This window comes from Echinops telfairi, unplaced genomic scaffold, assembly GCF_000313985.2.
Source record: "Echinops telfairi isolate 266 unplaced genomic scaffold, ASM31398v2 ScPeMD7_7469;HRSCAF=8507_1, whole genome shotgun sequence".
NCBI lineage: Eukaryota > Metazoa > Chordata > Mammalia > Afrosoricida > Tenrecidae > Echinops > Echinops telfairi.
In genome coordinates this window covers 71,565,765-71,582,843 of record NW_022111373.1, presented here as the reverse complement: position 1 = coordinate 71,582,843, position 17,079 = coordinate 71,565,765, and the positions used below count along the sequence as shown (strand labels likewise).

The 17,079-nt window shown below is 36.1% G+C and overlaps 1 protein-coding gene across 1 annotated transcript in view; it reads right to left on the bottom strand.

Moving 5' to 3' along the window:
• Nucleotides 1–17,079, bottom strand: part of HOMER1 (homer scaffold protein 1) — a 146,887-nt gene that overhangs the window by 84,686 nt on the left and 45,122 nt on the right. The window contains exons 2-3 of the mRNA XM_004703517.3: nucleotides 5,882–6,038; nucleotides 1,240–1,371 (exon numbers count right to left, since the gene is read on the bottom strand). Coding sequence (XP_004703574.1) covers nucleotides 1,240–1,371; nucleotides 5,882–6,038 — 289 coding nt within the window. The remainder of the gene's footprint in view (nucleotides 1–1,239; nucleotides 1,372–5,881; nucleotides 6,039–17,079) is intronic.

The following is a 17,079-nucleotide window of genomic DNA, read 5'->3' as shown; positions in this document are numbered from 1 at the left end:
GGTAAGAAAAGCCAGATAACTCTGGTTTGTCTTAACCACCCTACAGAGAATGATTTATAACTACTCACAGCAAAGGTTAAAATTGTCTTAAAATTGAGCTTTAAACTATAATTTATATTTAAAAAGTTAAAATAAAAAGAAACAATGTAAGAAAAAAACTTCCAACCCAAACAAGGAAAGCAACTGGTTCAATTACTATCTAATATAACTTCAAGTTAATAAATATTCAAAAATAGAGATTTAAAAAAAGAATTCATTAAGAATTGGAATGATTTCTGTTTTCAGCAGCTTTAGAAATGTAAGTATATAACAAGAGACATGATTACCCTGCATGTCAACAATTTTAACTTTCAGCCCATCATCAGATGCTGTGTGTCTTAAAATCACAAGTGTTTCAAATATAGGATGACCCTTTTAACCAAATGGTTCAAATAGGTTGGAAGCATAAATCTTCAAACCCCAACTCAGATGGCCACAAAATTTGAAGAGCAAAAGTCAATATGGTCATCCCCTTGGTCCTTTTAGTATTCCAAGATCGTTTTCTTTTCCTTACTGTGGCCCTCCTCCATGCTACAGCCACAGGAAGTTAAAGTACCGCTGGTCTGAGTGCAGCAGGAGTGATTTCACTTAGAGGCACGGGCAAACTTTATTTCCAACATTTAGCCCTAGGATGCTCAACATTTTATGGGCCTCTCTGGTCAGAGTAACTCACTTAATTTATCCAAGAGCTCTCAGGGGGCCCATAGCATCAAAAACTATACTGTATCAGAGTAGCCCACACTGAGCTAAGGCACCGTTTTAGGCAGGTTTCCCTGCCAGCTGCCTATCAAAAAGCTGAAACCTATTCCTGAGCTTTCACAAGTTCGAAAAGCCCGGTGGCTTACTTATCTTGTTAGGTCCTTGTGTAGGCCATTCCACCTGAGAGTGCTAACTCCTGAGCAATACCCATTCTGCAGGGATAATTTCCATTTTTTATTACCTGACCTACAGACACTAACCACCTTAATCCTTTTCAACCAATGATGATCGTTTTTTATGTGTAAATCCATTTTTCTGATTCAGAGTGGAATCCAATGGTCTCTTGCTGAAAGTATTAATTTCTCCTATCGTCTATGCTCTTTGCTATTATATATTTAAGACATCTAACTTGGAGAGGGAACAAAACCCATTCTGATATATTTAAGATATCTGACTTGGAAAGGAAAAAAAATTCTATTCTTATCTTATGAATGAACTTACTTTTGAAAGATGATGCTCAGAGGAGAATCCCAGCCCATAAACAGTGTTTGCCCGGCTATCGGCCCATTGCCCAAACTTCTGAGATGTCTTAGTAAATGTCATGTTTGGGGTGATGGTGCTGTTTATTATTGCCTGGAATATCAAACAAAGATGAAGAGCCAGTCAAAATTAGCAAACAGACTTTCAAAAGCACAGGACCACTTAGTTATATAATATCTTAGGATTCCTAATAGGCAACAATATTGAAGATTTAAGAAGTTGACATGGAAATATGTGAACTAAGTCTATTGGTATGTTTACCCGTCAAGAAATAAACATTTTGCACTCAAATTTTGCTATGCTCCAGAAAACTGAAAGATTTTTTTAGTGTGCTCAGTTTGACTGTTAAAGATGCATATTTATTAGTTTTGGACAATCACCGCAAGAAGTAGGTAGGCCTTAGTTTTTCATTTAAAAGTAAGATACTTTCCTTCAGAGAATCTTTTAAAAATATTACCTATTTTTATCAATAGAACAAATGACACCAATTTTCTAATACCCCAAATGCAGGATTTTCTTAAAGCATACTTTACTGAAATTTATCATGATTAAAAAAAACTTTTAGTTATTCCATATTTTTCCTTCATCAAGGCCAAAAAAATCCATAAATATTTACCTTATTTCTTTTCCTAAAAAGCATCATACCAAAAAGTCAAGCCAAAGTCAGTGCCACTGAGTTGATTCCAACTCCTCGAGACTGTCACACTTCATGGGAGTACAAAGTCTCATCTCTCATGCTCAGAGCAGCTGTGGTCAGCAGCCCAAAGCATAACCACAGCACCACCAAGGCTTGACATAAAGCATCACAGATTCATGTTAAGGAGAATAATCACAATTTCTGCTTAATATACAATTTTAAAGAAACCAGGATTTTAGTATGTTAATAAATATTAATTTTGAGGAGCACCATAATAAAATGCAAGGGTTTAAATATTAACTAAGTTCATTCCCTCTGGCAGTACTGTAAAAAATATAAAATTGTCTTCAGTTAGGTAGTCTAATACATTCTAGAATTAAGATTAAGAAGTTATTCCAACAGTAATAAAGATGTACAGGTTACGAAATCCATAAATAGTCATCTGGTAAACTATTAAGTATGAAGAAAATTAAACATTTCCAGAACAAAGCTACATTGTTCACGACATGAACAATAATATAAAGGTAAAAATGTGAGTTATGCAGGTATTTGTGATAACAAAAAGTGCTTGGCATTTGTGCACCTAAAGAGGACAGTAAAACAGAGAGAGCCCCTTGCTAGCTCACTAAGATAACAGGTGTGCTATCTGTGGCTTTGAGAGCTCCTGTTCTTAAGATTTTGACAAAATTGATATACTCTGATCTCTCCTTAGCCTTCAGTTCAAAAATGGCTTTTCACCAGTTTGCCAATTTAGATCCCACAAAGGGACGCTAACAACTGCCCTAACTTGTGGCATAGTCCTCAAATGGAAAACTAAATGGGAGAGGATGTATTAACAAAGCCAATTTTTTTTAAACTGAGCATCTGTTAAATGCCAAACAGAATTCTAGATATGTGGTATACTGTGATGAGTAAGATAGCAATGTAATCATAGATTCCATTCTCTAGAACAAAAGGAGTTGGTCAATGGATAAATAAATAAAGAGTTGACCAATGCAATTTCAGTGTGAAAAGAGCCATGAAGCTCAGGAGAGAAGGCTCTAACAGAGCGTGAGAAGCTGAATGGGAAGAATGGGCAGGCACTACTTCAGGTTCGGTGGTACCAGAGTGTCCCTAGAGCTGATGGAAGTGTATTCAAGGCGAGAAGGCCACTTTACAAAAGACCCAAATCACTCTGAAAAGGAGGGGTAATAGGTTTAGTAGGCATCTAAGAAAACTGGCCAATTTTCTGTCACCCCTATTGCATCTATTCAAAATTAACTTCTTTCCACTTTTTTTTTTTCTTTCCACTTTTTAAAAGAACTCCTTTTTCATCCTCATTCTGATACTTTCCATTCCACTGTATAACCTGTTTTAGTTTTCTTTTGTCACTGGAAAAAAACTTTAAAAATGATAGATGATCTCATGCTACAATAGTTTTTGTTTATTGGACTTCGTTGACTAGAAAGCAGAAATCTATTTGGAGTCCCTGGGTGGTGTAAACACTGCACTCTGCTGCTAACACGAAGGTGAAGGGCTGGAGTTCCCTCACGTACCTCAGAAGAAAGGCCTGCAGATCTGCTTCAGAAAACTCGCAGAACACAGTTCTACTACCATACACGTGGGGTTGACAAGAGTCAGTACCAGCCCAACAGCAACTCTAGTTTTTAATCTGTTTTCAAGAAAATTTTAGTTCTTCATAAAAAGTATCTCTCAACACTTGTTGAGAGTTCTGGCCCTGTCATGCAAAAGAGGCAAACATGCTTCATCTTTACAGATCAGGCCGTGTGCCCTTGACTTTACAGAGGCCTCAGCAGTATGATGCACTTTACAGCGTGCTCTGCATGCAGAGAGAAGGCACTGTGAGCACAAATGGACACCTAAGGGCTCTCCGTCACTCAATCAGGAAGTGCAGGGAATGGGGTGGGATAAGGTGGGACAGGGAGGAGAAAAGCACCCCTTTACCTTGTCAAATACGTACAGAAAAGTTAGCTAGATCATTAAAAAATGGAACAGAAAAATGTAACTGCTGTAGAAAGTAGATTTTGTTAAAACGACAAAAGAAAATTCTTTTTCCACAAGAATTTAAGATTCTAATAATTACAAGCAGCCAAGTATATTCGATCATTGAGATGCCAGAAGCAACAGTTCATATTACCTCAGAAGGAAGAATACATAATGAGTATGTAATCACCAAAATTCTGTCCTTGGAAGTAACTCAGAAGTACTGTATTTTATTCTTGTGAGGGTTAAGTTATTACTTGGAATCAACTTAAACACTGCCATTGTTTATAATCTTGTTCACAGGACTTTATCAGTTAACTTTTACCTTTATATATCATTTAACTTCCTCTCTAGTAACACAATATTGTACTGGGGATGTTTGAGGGGGGCAAGAGATAAACAGATTACAGAGAATTGGATGATTTGTGTCAGGAGAAAGGGGAAAAAGTGATACTATAGAGTAATATTATTATACTTATATATCTATTAATTTCATGAAACCAAATAGCTACAAAGTATGACATAAGGTACTCTTCAATCTATAAAGTTTTAAAAAACTTAACTATTACTATTTTCTAAGTCCTTTAAATCCTTAAGTGAAAACGAAAAGAAGGTCAAATACTGAAATAAATACATGCTGGCCTTATATGCCAACATATGGCCTTATATGCATAAGGCATCATTTAAGACAGAGAATATACATAGCTCCTGGGTTCAAAAATTTAGTTAGGGGAAAGCACACACACACACACAAATAAATTCAAATATAATATTAAATAAAATGATCTTTCATATCCCAAATCCATTAGGCAATAATGGTAATAATAATAATAACAGCAATTTATTATGCATGCTTTTAAGTGCTGCTGCCTATATTAATTAATTTCATCTTCACAACAACCCCATAGGGTGGTGGTTTATGTAGTTCTAAGAACACCTTTTTATAGACGGGGGGGAAAAAGCACACAGAAGTTATATGCCATTGTTCAAGGTCACATGGCTAGTAAAGAGTAGAGCAAAAACTCAAACCAGACATTCCAATTGTAGTCTGTGCTCTGAACTTTGACACCAGACCCCTCACGGTTCTGGGAGGTGAAAGGCTCCAATGATTCAAGAAAATTTAAGAGAGGAGATGAAAGGGATGCTAACCTTTCTACACATTTTATACTGCGATCCAAAGCTGAGGATGTCTTTATTTAAGTATATGAAACAAATGGCATCGGTGATAATAAAATGGGTTCTCTCACCCCTCTTAAGGGTAGACTGTACACCAGGCACTGTGTCCTTGGCAGATGCTAATACATTTAACCCTTACACAGTTATCAGCACTGAGGGGAGAACACCTAGGCTCAGAGAAGTAAAGCAATTCATCTCAAGTCTACAGATTCAGGATAGTGAAGTGGAGAGCTGATCCAGGTACCCCATTATCTTAGCCAAAACTATTTGCTTCTCCTTAAATACGGATGTCAGCTCTAGTGTTGATATTTACTGACTAGGTGACCTTGGGATTTTCTTTAAGTGCATTTGAAAAGCATTCTAGTTCCTCCCTACACTGTACTTAGTTCCTCCAGGAGAACAGAGACTACGTCCATTCTGTTCACCACTGTATGATTAGCTCCTCACATAAGTGCCTGACACATAACAGATATGCCAGAAATATTTAACAACGAAACCAAATAGCCTCAAAGGTGTAGAATACATATGCCAGAAATATTTAACAACGAAACCAAATAGCCTCAAAGGTGTAGAATACTTTGTATTTAACTCACATAACAGTGTTTAATCCAAGTCATTTAGTGGACAAAAAAACGTTGCCATCCTAAGAATGATCAGTTGTTTTTGAAAAGCTAAATTTTGCAACTTGACAGGGAAATATTATTATATGAAGATTAAACCCTCTGGGTGAGGGCACAAAAAAGCAAGAGAAATACTATAATATATAAAGCAAACCAGCAGGATAATGTAAAAGTAAATTTAACTTACCTTTGAGCCATCTAAACTGATTATCCTATACACATTTCTTGTGCTGTCATAGAAATAAGACACAGTAACTGCGTGCTTGCTGGTGGGTACCCAGTTCTTCTTTGTGTTTGGGTCAATCTGGAAGACATGAGCTCGAGTGCTGAAGATGGGTTGTTCCCTGCAGAGGAGAAAATAAAATGGCTAACTGAAAGCAACCTGGTCTAGCCCACTGGACTAGAGACCACGAAACAGTGACAAAGACTGCTTAACCAACAAGTTCTTAGCCCCTGAAATGAGACACTCTTCTTCACATTTGGATATTCTAATTATTTAATCTTTTAGACCCACTTATATAACTACAATTGATTTCTATTTGATTGTCACTAGGTTAAGCATTTTCACCCATTTTTATCTGCCTTGTCCTGACAATGGGTTAGTGACTTCTTGGTAAGACGTCCATCCAGTGTAGTATCTACTGTTCTAAAAAGTAAATGGGAGACAGAGTTGCTCAACCCAGAGAGTAACTTTTACCTCAGCCAATCACGTAAAATAGATACATACACAACATTTCAAGAACCAGGACTATTCAAACATGTATAGTAAATAGTAAGGTTATTACAGAATTTTAAAACTTAAAATGCAAGCATGAGCTGCTCTACAAATACACAGAATTATCATGTAAAATTTTTCAAGTTCTAAGTAAGAATCCCTTTGTAAATAGCGTTTACCACAGATTCCGCACACCCCAATAGCCAAAGGCAGAAAGCCTAAATATTTATTAATCGACTAATGGATTTATAAAATGTGGTACATATACCTATAATAGAATTATGAGAGAATGGCATTTTCTACAAGTGTTTTGAAGCCCTTCATATGCAATGGACGATCGCTCAACCTTAAAGAGAAACAAGTCCTAGCACATCCCGCAACAGGAATGAACCTTGAAAACATTAGTGACTGAAAGAAACCGTCAAAAAAGGACAAAATTATATGATCCCAATTACATGAAAGTTAGGAGGTTAACAGCCCAACTGGTAACTTATCAGCCACCAGGCCTCCAGATAAGGCTATAGAAACCAAAATTCACCAGTAATTCCAAGGAACAGGAGGCAGAGAAAAAAGGGTTCTCAATGATCAGGGGAGAGTGAGCTTCTGGTGTGATTTTAAAAGGTGGAATGAATAGAGGTGAGGGTTTAATATGGGAAATATAATATCAAAAACTCTAAATGTGAAAAGGTTGACATGGAAATTTTGTCTACATCTCATTTATTTATTTACCCTAATTAAAGAAAAATAAAGTTCACTTCTTTCCTCTCTCTGCACATCACTTTTGTTTTCTAAAATAGCTCAAGGTCTTAAAACAAACTTTAAAGGAAGGAAAAACGATAGGAGAGAAATTACAACAGGTAAAGGAAATCTAGGTCCTGAGTGTCACACATGCTTCCTGTCTGTGCTTCAGCCTAAAGGGAGTGCAGCATGAAGAGGGGGTGCCTGGGAGACACCCTGGATCTTTCCCTTGCATGTGAAGGTTGGAGACTGAATAAGGAAGAATGTAGAAGGATGGATGCATTTGAATTATGGTGCTGGTGAAGTCTTTTTTCTCTTTTCTTAAGAATCTTGAAAGTGTCCTGCACTGCCAAAAGAAACAAATCTGTCTTGGAAGACGTAAGCCAGAATATTCCTTAGAAGCCAAGGATGGCATGACTTCATTTCATGTACTTTGGACATGTTGTCAGGAGAGACCAGTCCCTGGAAAAGGGTATCATGCTTAGTGAAGTAGAGGGGCAGTGAAAAGAGGAAGGTCTTCAGCATGTGACCTTAACAGTGGGCTCAAACATAAGAAGAATGAGGATGGCACAGGGCCAGGCAGTGATTTGTCCTGTGCACATAGGGTCATTATGAATCAGAACGGACTTGTTAGCACCCAACAACCATAACGGCTTTTCTTATTAAAGAATCGCTTTTGAAATGAAGGGACACATTTGAGTCACTCTTTATAAAATGAGGCAGAGTCTTCACATCTTGCTTGGCTGTGATCATATATGAACCCATTCAACACATAATTATCAACCCTGATGCCAGGCACTGTGCCAGGATATAGAATTAGTCTCCACTGGGCGTGGGTCTTACTCATTTCCTTTCCTCATTCTTAGATCCTTGACTTAGAGTGAGGCTGGTACTTAACAGCCTGGGTTATGTTCCAAAAACCCTGAATCCTCTATTTTTTTCTTACTTTTAGTGAAAGTTCTAAGTGTGCGTACAGTTGGTCAGGTTCACTCTGAGTAGGCTAGATCCAGTTTACAGGGAAATGCACTGACAGAAAACTGTATTTTAATTCTAAGGCACATAAGACAGGCATACTCTAGTATTTACTGGCTTGATCTCCCCCCACCCTAAATATGAGGGGGGAAATAGTATAGGCTGGTAATTATCTAGAGAGAGAGAAAAAAAAAAGTTGTTAAGATGATGAGTTCTTTTGCAAGCTTTATATGTCCAAACAACAAATCACTCTTTCATGGAAATGCAATGCTTTGAGGCTAATACTTTCCACATCATAATACATACTTTCTTTTCTAAAAAAAATCCTTAAACTAGCTATTCTACCTAAGAAAGTATATTTGATTATCAATTAAATAGCCAACTTCCTTTAATTCCCTTGTGAATAGCTGGTTTCTTAAGAAAGAAAATTGTAGTTCAAGACCTCTGTAGTCAATAGTCTATCCATCAAAGTCTGCTAGACAAAGGTCAGTAACATAAGAATTTTCACTGCTGATACAAGAAAAGGAATCCCTATTAAGTAAGGGGATGTTACTACATCTAATGAAGCACACTAATACATGATTTGAGCATTTATTGAATATCTACCACATGCTGAGAGTACTCGGGTAGAGATAGTCTCCGTTCTCCAGAACTTCAATCCAGTGAAGAAGACATATGAGTTAAAAATTAAATGCTCCTCACCATGCTACATTTTTGGGGTTAGTGAGAGGTCAATCTGAGAAACAAAGTATTGGGACAGAATTGAACAAAGGCAGAATGGAAAAGAGATCATAGTATGTTGTCCATAGCAAGAACCATAAGTGAGTGTGTCTTTCTAGAATAAGGCCAAAGGCAAAGCCAGTAGACCAGGGTCCCTGCTGAGAGGTATTTTTTATAAATAGTGTGTGGCTTTGCATTTCAATAACTTTTTCAACTGTGAAAGGGGTAGATTAGAAGAAGGCAACATCTAGCAAAGAGAGCCTGGTTAGAACCCTTCTGAAGCGTGTGTGTGTGTGTGTGTGTGTGTGTGTGTGTGTGTGTGTGTAAGGGGGAGGTGAGTTTGAGGTGGTTAGGGAGTGGGATTTAGAAATATTTGAAAAGTAGAATCAATAAAATTAAGTAACAAATTGGATGTAGGCCACAGGTTCTCAGAGGAGAATGAGGTTGCTCCCTTGGGGATATTTTGCAATGTTCACGGGCATTTTAGGTTGTCACAATTGATATTTAAAGAAAAAAATCAAAACAAAAAACACCGAGTAGGGTGGGCACATTATTCTGCATTTTGTGGGGAGAGGCCAGAGATGCTGCTAAACATCCTTTACCACATAAGAAAACCCCTAAAAGAATTATCTGGCCCCAATTGCCAATAGTTAATAATATAAGAAATGCTTTTTGAAAGATTTTCCTATTGGCATATAACAAGTATAGAAAGCTGGTATAACAGACCTGATATTGGATTAAGGCCCTGTAATACATACACAGCTATACACTCTGTGTATACACGTAATACATACACAGCTATACACTCTGAAACTTCGCATGGAGGTGCAAAGCTTAAAGAATGTAAACATTAAGATGGCTCTAAGAAAAAAAGTCAATTTTGGTTTAAAAATGAAATTTATTAGTTTACATAAAGAACTATTATATTTAGTTCTTAACTCATAGACATTGAGTCGATGCTGACTCATAGCAACCCTATAGGGCAGGGTAGAATTTCCTCTGTTGAGTTTCTAAGAGTGTAAGTGCTTATGGGAGTAAAAAGTCCTGTCTTTTTCACCAGGAGCAGCTGGTGGTTTCAAACTGCTGACCCTGTGGTTCACAGCTCAATGTGTAACCACAATGCCTGGGTTTCTATTTAGTTTCTTAGGCATCTAGAAATGAAAATCATGAAAAGCTAAAGCAAAAGAAAGAAATTATTTGCCAAGATAGGTACAGTACAGGTTTAGGGGGAAAACCTCAGAAAACTAACATTTGTTATTTGGGTGGATGTGATTTAAGAAAATCAACGGTGGTCCTTTTCAAAAATTACCATTGATGCTTATATTTTATAAACCTTGTGATCATTCAATAAATCTTCAGTCTAAGGAGTGTAAGAGACTAGATCTGAAAAACACAATCCAGCTCAAGCCCCAAACCAAACCCTTTGCCAATGAGCCAAGTACAACCTTATATAGGGCACTTGAGTCAAAGCTTTATAAGAGCAGATAGCTCATCTTTCTCCCTCAGAATGGCTGGTGGACTTGAACCTATGACCTTGCAGCTAGCAACCCAGTGTCTGATCCACAGAACTACAAAGGCTCCTGAATATAGCAAGGGGAAGAGCGAAATGTCATAGAAGACTTGTTACTTCTTTCTAGCATCATTTAGTGGTATTGTTTAACCTTGTAAAAAAACCACTAAAGTATGATTTTTTTTAAATGGCAGCATTGAGAAACATATCATAAATAACACAAGGAGAGGAATGTCCTAAGTATTATTTCTGAATACCACCACAAAAGAGAATAAACAATCATTTTTATTGGCTTAAATCTTACATATTTTAACAGTACCTGGAACGAAAAGGGTTCTATTATTCATAATGAAGAACAAAGACAAAGAAAAAGAAGAAATCCCAACATGCCATACTGTGTGACTCAATGTACCTAAAGGATATCCAATCAGAGCTGAAAACACCCTCCTTGATAGGAAGAAAATAAACAGGAAGACAGCAACACCACTTTTAGCTTGACTTCTAAAACTTGCACTAGCAAGAATCTGAAAACGGTTAAGGCCCAAAGGACATGAGGAAGAATACGTCAAGGAGTGAACAGACACTGGTGGATATGTAACTACCTACGGCACTCTGATGTGGCACAGTTGGTCTTAAAGTCAAGAGATATTCAAGTACTGGAATTTCTTTTAAAAACAAAAACAAAAAATCTGTCCTAAACAAGTTAATAAAATTTAACATTACAAGATTATCTGGGAACTATTTTAAAACTCTTAAACTCTCTTTCTCCCACCTCTCACAAGCATATGACAGAAATGAAACTAACAGAAATGAAAGCACTGACTAATTAAATTAACTGTTTAAATGCTGCTTAAAGACTATGCCTGTTACCAGTTGTTGATTCTGACCACCACATTTTATGTTTAGTAGCTAATGGTTTATAGTTTGATTTCTTTTTTTTTACCATATGCCTACTTTGACCAAGACAAAGAAAATTCTACTAATGACTACCCGACACATAGCCATACCACAAGAACTCCATCTAGTGATAAATGAAAAAAATGGCAGGTACATTTAGAAAAATTCCAAGTTAAAAATTTATCGCAAATGCAAAATTATAAAGAGATGCTGCTTTATCAGAGGCATACAGGCATAAAGCCTAATGTGAATAGCTACACATTATCTCTTCTGGAAGGTTTTCTTAAAAATTGTATTACCTAGGTATCTTGGTCTTATAATCAGTTAGTTGCACATTCAAATGGAAGATATTTTTTTAAAATCATGGCTTGCATTTCAACAAATGAGCAGAAGTATTTTTACAACATCAAGTACCTGTTTTAACTGACAAATATGATGAAAATATAATCAAATAAAGTGAATTTAGAATTTAAGATGATTAAATTATAATATACACCAGAACAATAACACTGCTCACATTTCTTACCTCACTACAAAAACAACTTTATTGATCTCAGTCCTTCTATTAGAGATTTTAGTATTTTCATATATTTGGGCATTTTAACATGCTGCTGAATTTAAAGTCTAAAGGCTATGACAAATTCACAGCAAAGAGAAAGAAACTCACTAAATGTGTATAATTAAGCAACACCATCAATGATCAAATAACCTAGCTTGCTATTTATTAAGCAACTGTCATGTGACATCACCTCCAATCAGCTCCCTCGTTAAAAAAAAAAGGATTCTTCTCGATAAAATACTGGGTGCTTTTTAAACATATCAGAAGATATGCCTGGCGTATTAAATGGCGTATTAAAGTCAATTACATTTAAAATTAGTACCATACTTTCACATTTTATTAGATTTTTAAAAACCAGCTCTTCCCAGATGATTTCCATTAAATAAGCTAAATTTTGAGATGTTATATTACATAGGTAAGTAAATGTAAAAAAATGTTAAAACTCTTCTTAATAACTAGAGTTTAATTTGTTAATATGAGAAGCATAGCCCTAAAAATTTTAAATGCTATTTCCTAATAGATACCCAGTTCCTAGAATTTTCACAGTGAATTAAATTATAAAATCCATTTAAGTTCTAATATTGCATCAGAGAATAATACTCTTTTCCTTATACCTACTACAAACTAAACAAATAGATATTCAAGCTATATGATATCTCAATAAATCAAATAAATTCAGAATTAATGGGAAAATCTGAAGGTACTTTGGCAAAAAATATTTGCATTGAATATTCCTGTTACCTTTTCTTGTGCACAAATATATGATATATTAGAAGCAGAATTCTGGATCTGAGCGTATGTTTAAGAGTATAGTTCTAAATTGTTCTTCAGCGCCCTGGTGCCAAGTTATACTCTCATTAGTCTTACATTACATTCTTCCAACACTTGCTAGTGTCTAAGTAACATCTTTAATCTGTGCCAACTTGATAAGCATGAAATGGTATTTCATTGTTGTTTTAATTCGCACATCTCTGATTACTAGTGAAGCTGAGTATCTATTCATGTATTTCTGGGCCATTTGAGCCCAATGAAATTCTGCATTCATTCCTGAGCTTGTTTAAAACCTTATTTTAGCTCCAGATAGTGAAAAGGCCAGCTGAAATTCAACATGCAAACAATAGGCACAGGAACATTTCATATGTGTAATTCAACCACATGCATAAATTTTAATTAAGGTCAATACAAACTAAAGTTGAAAGGGGCAGAATTAGTCATTTTTCTAAATTTGATGGCATTCAGTGTCACCAATACAGCATTGATAGTCTTTGTTCTAGAAAACTCTCAAGTTATGCATTTATGTATGCTTAGTGCAATGCCCAGTGCTTTTTCTTTTTTTTCTTAACTGTGGATGATGGTCAAAAAGTTTAAAACCCTGGGCTTGGAAACACTTATTTGATATTCATGAAAACTCAGTGAGACAGTTACACCTCCATTTTATACTAAGAAAACACAGGTCCTGACTGACTTCTCCAAAGCCACACAGGTAGCAGATGGTAAGAATGCTCACTCATGGAGTCAATTCCAACTCTTAACAACTCAATAGGGCAGAGTAGAACTTGCCCTGTGGGTTTCTGAGGCTGAAACTCTTTACTGGAGTAGAAAGCCTTCTGCTTCTCCCACAGAGCAGTTAGTGGTTTCAAATTACTGACCTTGTGGTTAGCAGCTCATTGCATAACCCATTATGCCACCAGGGCTCCTGTGGTAAAAATAAGCATGTTAAAAAAAGGAGGAGGGGGCAAATAAAAATCTAATTCAATCAGGCTAGAAAGAACTGAAAATTGAAGGCATGAACTACACCCTTTTTTTCACCTGTCAAAATAAAAACCTTTTTTTTCATGATTAAAAAAAAAAAAATTAGGGAGGGAGGGTGAGGGAGGGATTGGAAAAACAAGAGGAGCTAATACCAAGGGCTCAAGTAGAAAGAAAATGTTTTGAAAATGATGACGGCAACAAATGTACAAATGAGCTTGACATCACTGATGGGTGTGTGGGTTGTGATAAGAGCTATACGAGCCCCCAGTAAAATGATTAAAAAAAACAATATTAATGATGAATGCACGAAGGAATAAATGTTCTAAAATTAATTGTGGTGATGATTGTACAACTCTTTTTATGATGGAACTATTGAAATGTATGATTTGTAGATTATGTCCTAATGAAACTGTTTTAAAAAACAAAAAAATTAATGGCAGTGAAATTGAAGAAAATGACATTTTGAGTAACAACTGGTGGGATTATAAATTAGTAAATCTCTCTGGAAAACACCTTACCAATGCATATCAGAGGCCTGCAACTTTGGGGCATTTTAACTTTTGGGGCATTCCACTGACACAGCAATTCCATCCTAATAGCCAGGGATATATGCAGAGATACAGCTATAGGGATAGACCACACCATACGTTTATAACAATTTAAGATCATGAAGTAAAATACCCAATAGTCTAAGATTAAATTGTAGTATTTCCATACAATGGAGTATTATATAAAGCCATTAAAAGCAAAATTGTAGAATATTCAAGTGACTTGATATTTGTTAGTAAATGGAAATCAGCTATAAAATAGTAAATACAATATAATTATTTGTTGTTGCTATTAAAAATAATTGGAGAAAATTCCCTTTCTATGTCTTAGCTAGCATAGCATAGACAATGATGGTTTTATTAACTAGACAATTATAGACATTAGGAATCAACTAGTAAGTAGAAAAAGTATTATTTCTACCACAGTTGTGGTGTTTGACAGATATCCACAGTATTTAAAGAGGTAATCTCAAAACTCCAGTTAAAATAACCATATCTAACTGGAGGACTATTTCTTTCCAGTTATACAGAAGCCCTACCAGGGCCAGGAACCCCAAACCAAACCAAATCCATTACTGTACAGTCAATTCTCACTAAAAGCAACACTCGGACAAAGTGGTAATATTTACTCTTAAAACTTCCCATGTCAAAAGCAGCCTCTCACAAGGTGAAAAAGAGCTATAGAGTCTCAAGATAATGCCCTACAGGTAATAGACAAAGTACTACAAATAGTGTAGACTGCCAACCACAAGTCAGCAGTTCGAAACCACTAGTTGATCTGTAAGAGAAAGATAAGCCTTTCTAGTCCCATAAACAGTTACAGTTCAGAAACCCACAGGAGTAGTTCTACTCTGTTTTATAGCATCCCTATGAGCAAGAATCTATTTGATGGCAGTGAGGTTGAGTTTTCACAAATAGCATGTCAACCTGCAACATGGTAATAAAGTCTTCATAACAACATAGCTAAACTATTATGAAGAATGCAAACTTCAGGTGAATTAATAAGCCAAACTACAGTACCTTCACCTTATATATACTTACTCTTTTAAATTAATTAGGAAGAAATATCAGAAGAATTTGTTTAGGAACTTTGAACTATTCTAAATACTTTTAAATCTTATCATCCTCCCATTTCATTAGTAAAATTGACAAGGTCAATTTTTCTGTTATATCAGTTCTTCATTATATAGAAGAATGCCTTTGCCAAGTTAAAATTTCCCTTGTATTTTTTTAACAGGCTCAATAAAGAAATTGTCCTTGGGCCACAGTATTACTCAGTATCTCATATGACAGTACTAGGGAAAAACCTGTCTGCTTCTTGTTATACCCAAACAAGACTACAACTCAGCAAGCTTCTTACCTAAAAGCCAAGTAACCTAGTCATGTTCATTTTTCATTCTACTCATGATCTTACCTCAGGTGTCTGCTACATTTCCCACAGTTTGCTGCTGTCCTGTTTGATCTTGTTCTAAATTTTAGGAATTACTGAAAATTCTATAACGAAATGGAATGATTACAGATATAATAGAAATGGAACCACTCAAGCACCAGGTAGTGAATAAAAAATAGCGACAGTGAAAAGTTGACGAGTTTTTCTTTTTCTTTTCAGGAAGGGAGTGAGGCAGTTAAAAGTACATGATATTTCAATAGTGTCCTTTTATATTGATGAGCAGAGAATATGTTGTTTAGTAAGAACTTCCATCATTTGTCCAAAGGAAGGGAGCCAGGGAGTGGGCAAAATCCAAGTCAGAAGTTTAAAAATATTCCTCATAAATCTGAAAATAAAAGCCTAAACATATTAAATGGATAGTCAGTGAATCTTTGGTTATCTATAATTAACACTTATGAGAGCTGCCACAGGGTCAGGCACTGTTCTAAGCACTCTATCAGTGCTAGTTAATCCTCTCAGCCTTTGAGAGAAAGTTCCTATCACCCCTTTATTAAAAAAAGAAACCGAGGCAGAGAGAGATTATGTAATTTGCTTAAAATGACACATCTAAGCAGACCTGTAGCGTCAACACTCAAATGCAATCCAACTGTAAAGCATATTATCTTTATTCTATAGGGACTCTCCAGGGACAAAAAAAGAATTCTTTTGTCATGTAACTCTGAGTTCAGGATTGTAACCAAACTCAAACAGGATCAATGGGAAATGTTAAAGATATAGTGGAAGAATTAAGTTGGCAGTTATTTTCTGCCCAAATCAAACAAACTTAGGATAAAGAAAACAGCAGGGGAAAATAGAAAGTGTTTTTGCATGAGTAAAGCTCAAACTTTACCAAAACATGCATATTATTCATATCGTGTCATCCTTTTCAGAAATACCATATTATAAAATCTAGCCAATTACTGAAGCAGATAATTAGATACTTTAGGATTATCTACTAAGGTGTAGTCCCAAAGACAATGTATTCTACTCACATAGGCTAACTAACACTCATATTTATTTATTTATTTATTTGGAGGGTATTCTGGTACAGAATCATTCGATTAATTTATAGACTACAGAGGTACTTTCCTTTGAGAAAGGAATGTTCAAGGACTATGATAATGGCATGGATAAAAATAAATATTTTGGATGCCTCCAACCAACATTAGAACTCCCATAACTATTATAGTATGCATTGTTTCCAAGACACATAAAAAGAAGGGGGGGAGAAAAAGCCATGGATAGTGGGGGAACAGGGCACTAACCCACCCAAGAGGAGGGTATTGTTCATATCTCCACAGGGAAAGAGGGACCAGACCTCACCCCAGTGCTCCAAGACGTGAATGCAACATACTGGCACAACATACTGGCATGAAGCAGGAAGCCAACAGAGAGGTCTGAGGGGCCGGCCCCAATCCCAACTACCTGGACAGCCTCCTCTTCCCCACAAAAGAATTCACTTCAGAGGACAGCACTGAAACTGCAGCTCAGGGAGAGGGACATGTCTGATCAGAGCACAGAGGAGCAAATGAAGGGGGAGGAAGA